Source organism: Penaeus monodon, chromosome 34, assembly GCF_015228065.2.
Source record: "Penaeus monodon isolate SGIC_2016 chromosome 34, NSTDA_Pmon_1, whole genome shotgun sequence".
Taxonomy (NCBI): Eukaryota; Metazoa; Arthropoda; class Malacostraca; order Decapoda; family Penaeidae; genus Penaeus; species Penaeus monodon.
Genome location: NC_051419.1, coordinates 31,364,091 through 31,364,382, shown reverse-complemented (window position 1 = coordinate 31,364,382; position 292 = coordinate 31,364,091). Strand labels below are relative to the sequence as shown.

At 41.4% G+C, this 292-nt stretch overlaps 1 protein-coding gene across 2 annotated transcripts in view; it reads left to right on the top strand.

Moving 5' to 3' along the window:
• The window catches only part of LOC119594722 (pre-rRNA-processing protein TSR1 homolog), a gene marked incomplete in the record, with an annotated part of 10,907 nt that overhangs the window by 9,777 nt on the left and 838 nt on the right, over positions 1 to 292 (top strand). For both annotated transcript variants that reach the window (XM_037943783.1, XM_037943782.1), the window contains 1 exon segment: positions 97 to 217. In XM_037943783.1, the coding sequence (XP_037799711.1) occupies positions 97 to 217 (121 nt within the window).

The window sequence follows — 292 nt, the reverse complement described above, 5'->3', positions numbered from 1 at the left end:
ACAACAAAATATTCTGAATTATAATCCCATACCTGTGATATGATAGTGAAATATAGCCTCGTGAATTCTGTCATTACTCCCACACAAATTCTCCAGATTAACCGCAAGAGTGCTGTCATCCGGCACATGTTCTTCAACCGGGAGGACATCCTCTGGTTTAAACCAGTCGAGCTTAGAACAAAGTGGGGGAGACGAGGCCATATCAAGGAAGCCCTAGGTGAGTTAGCAGGAATCTTTTGTTACAACATAACCTTTTACAGCATCAGAACATGAGAATAATACATGTCAGTAC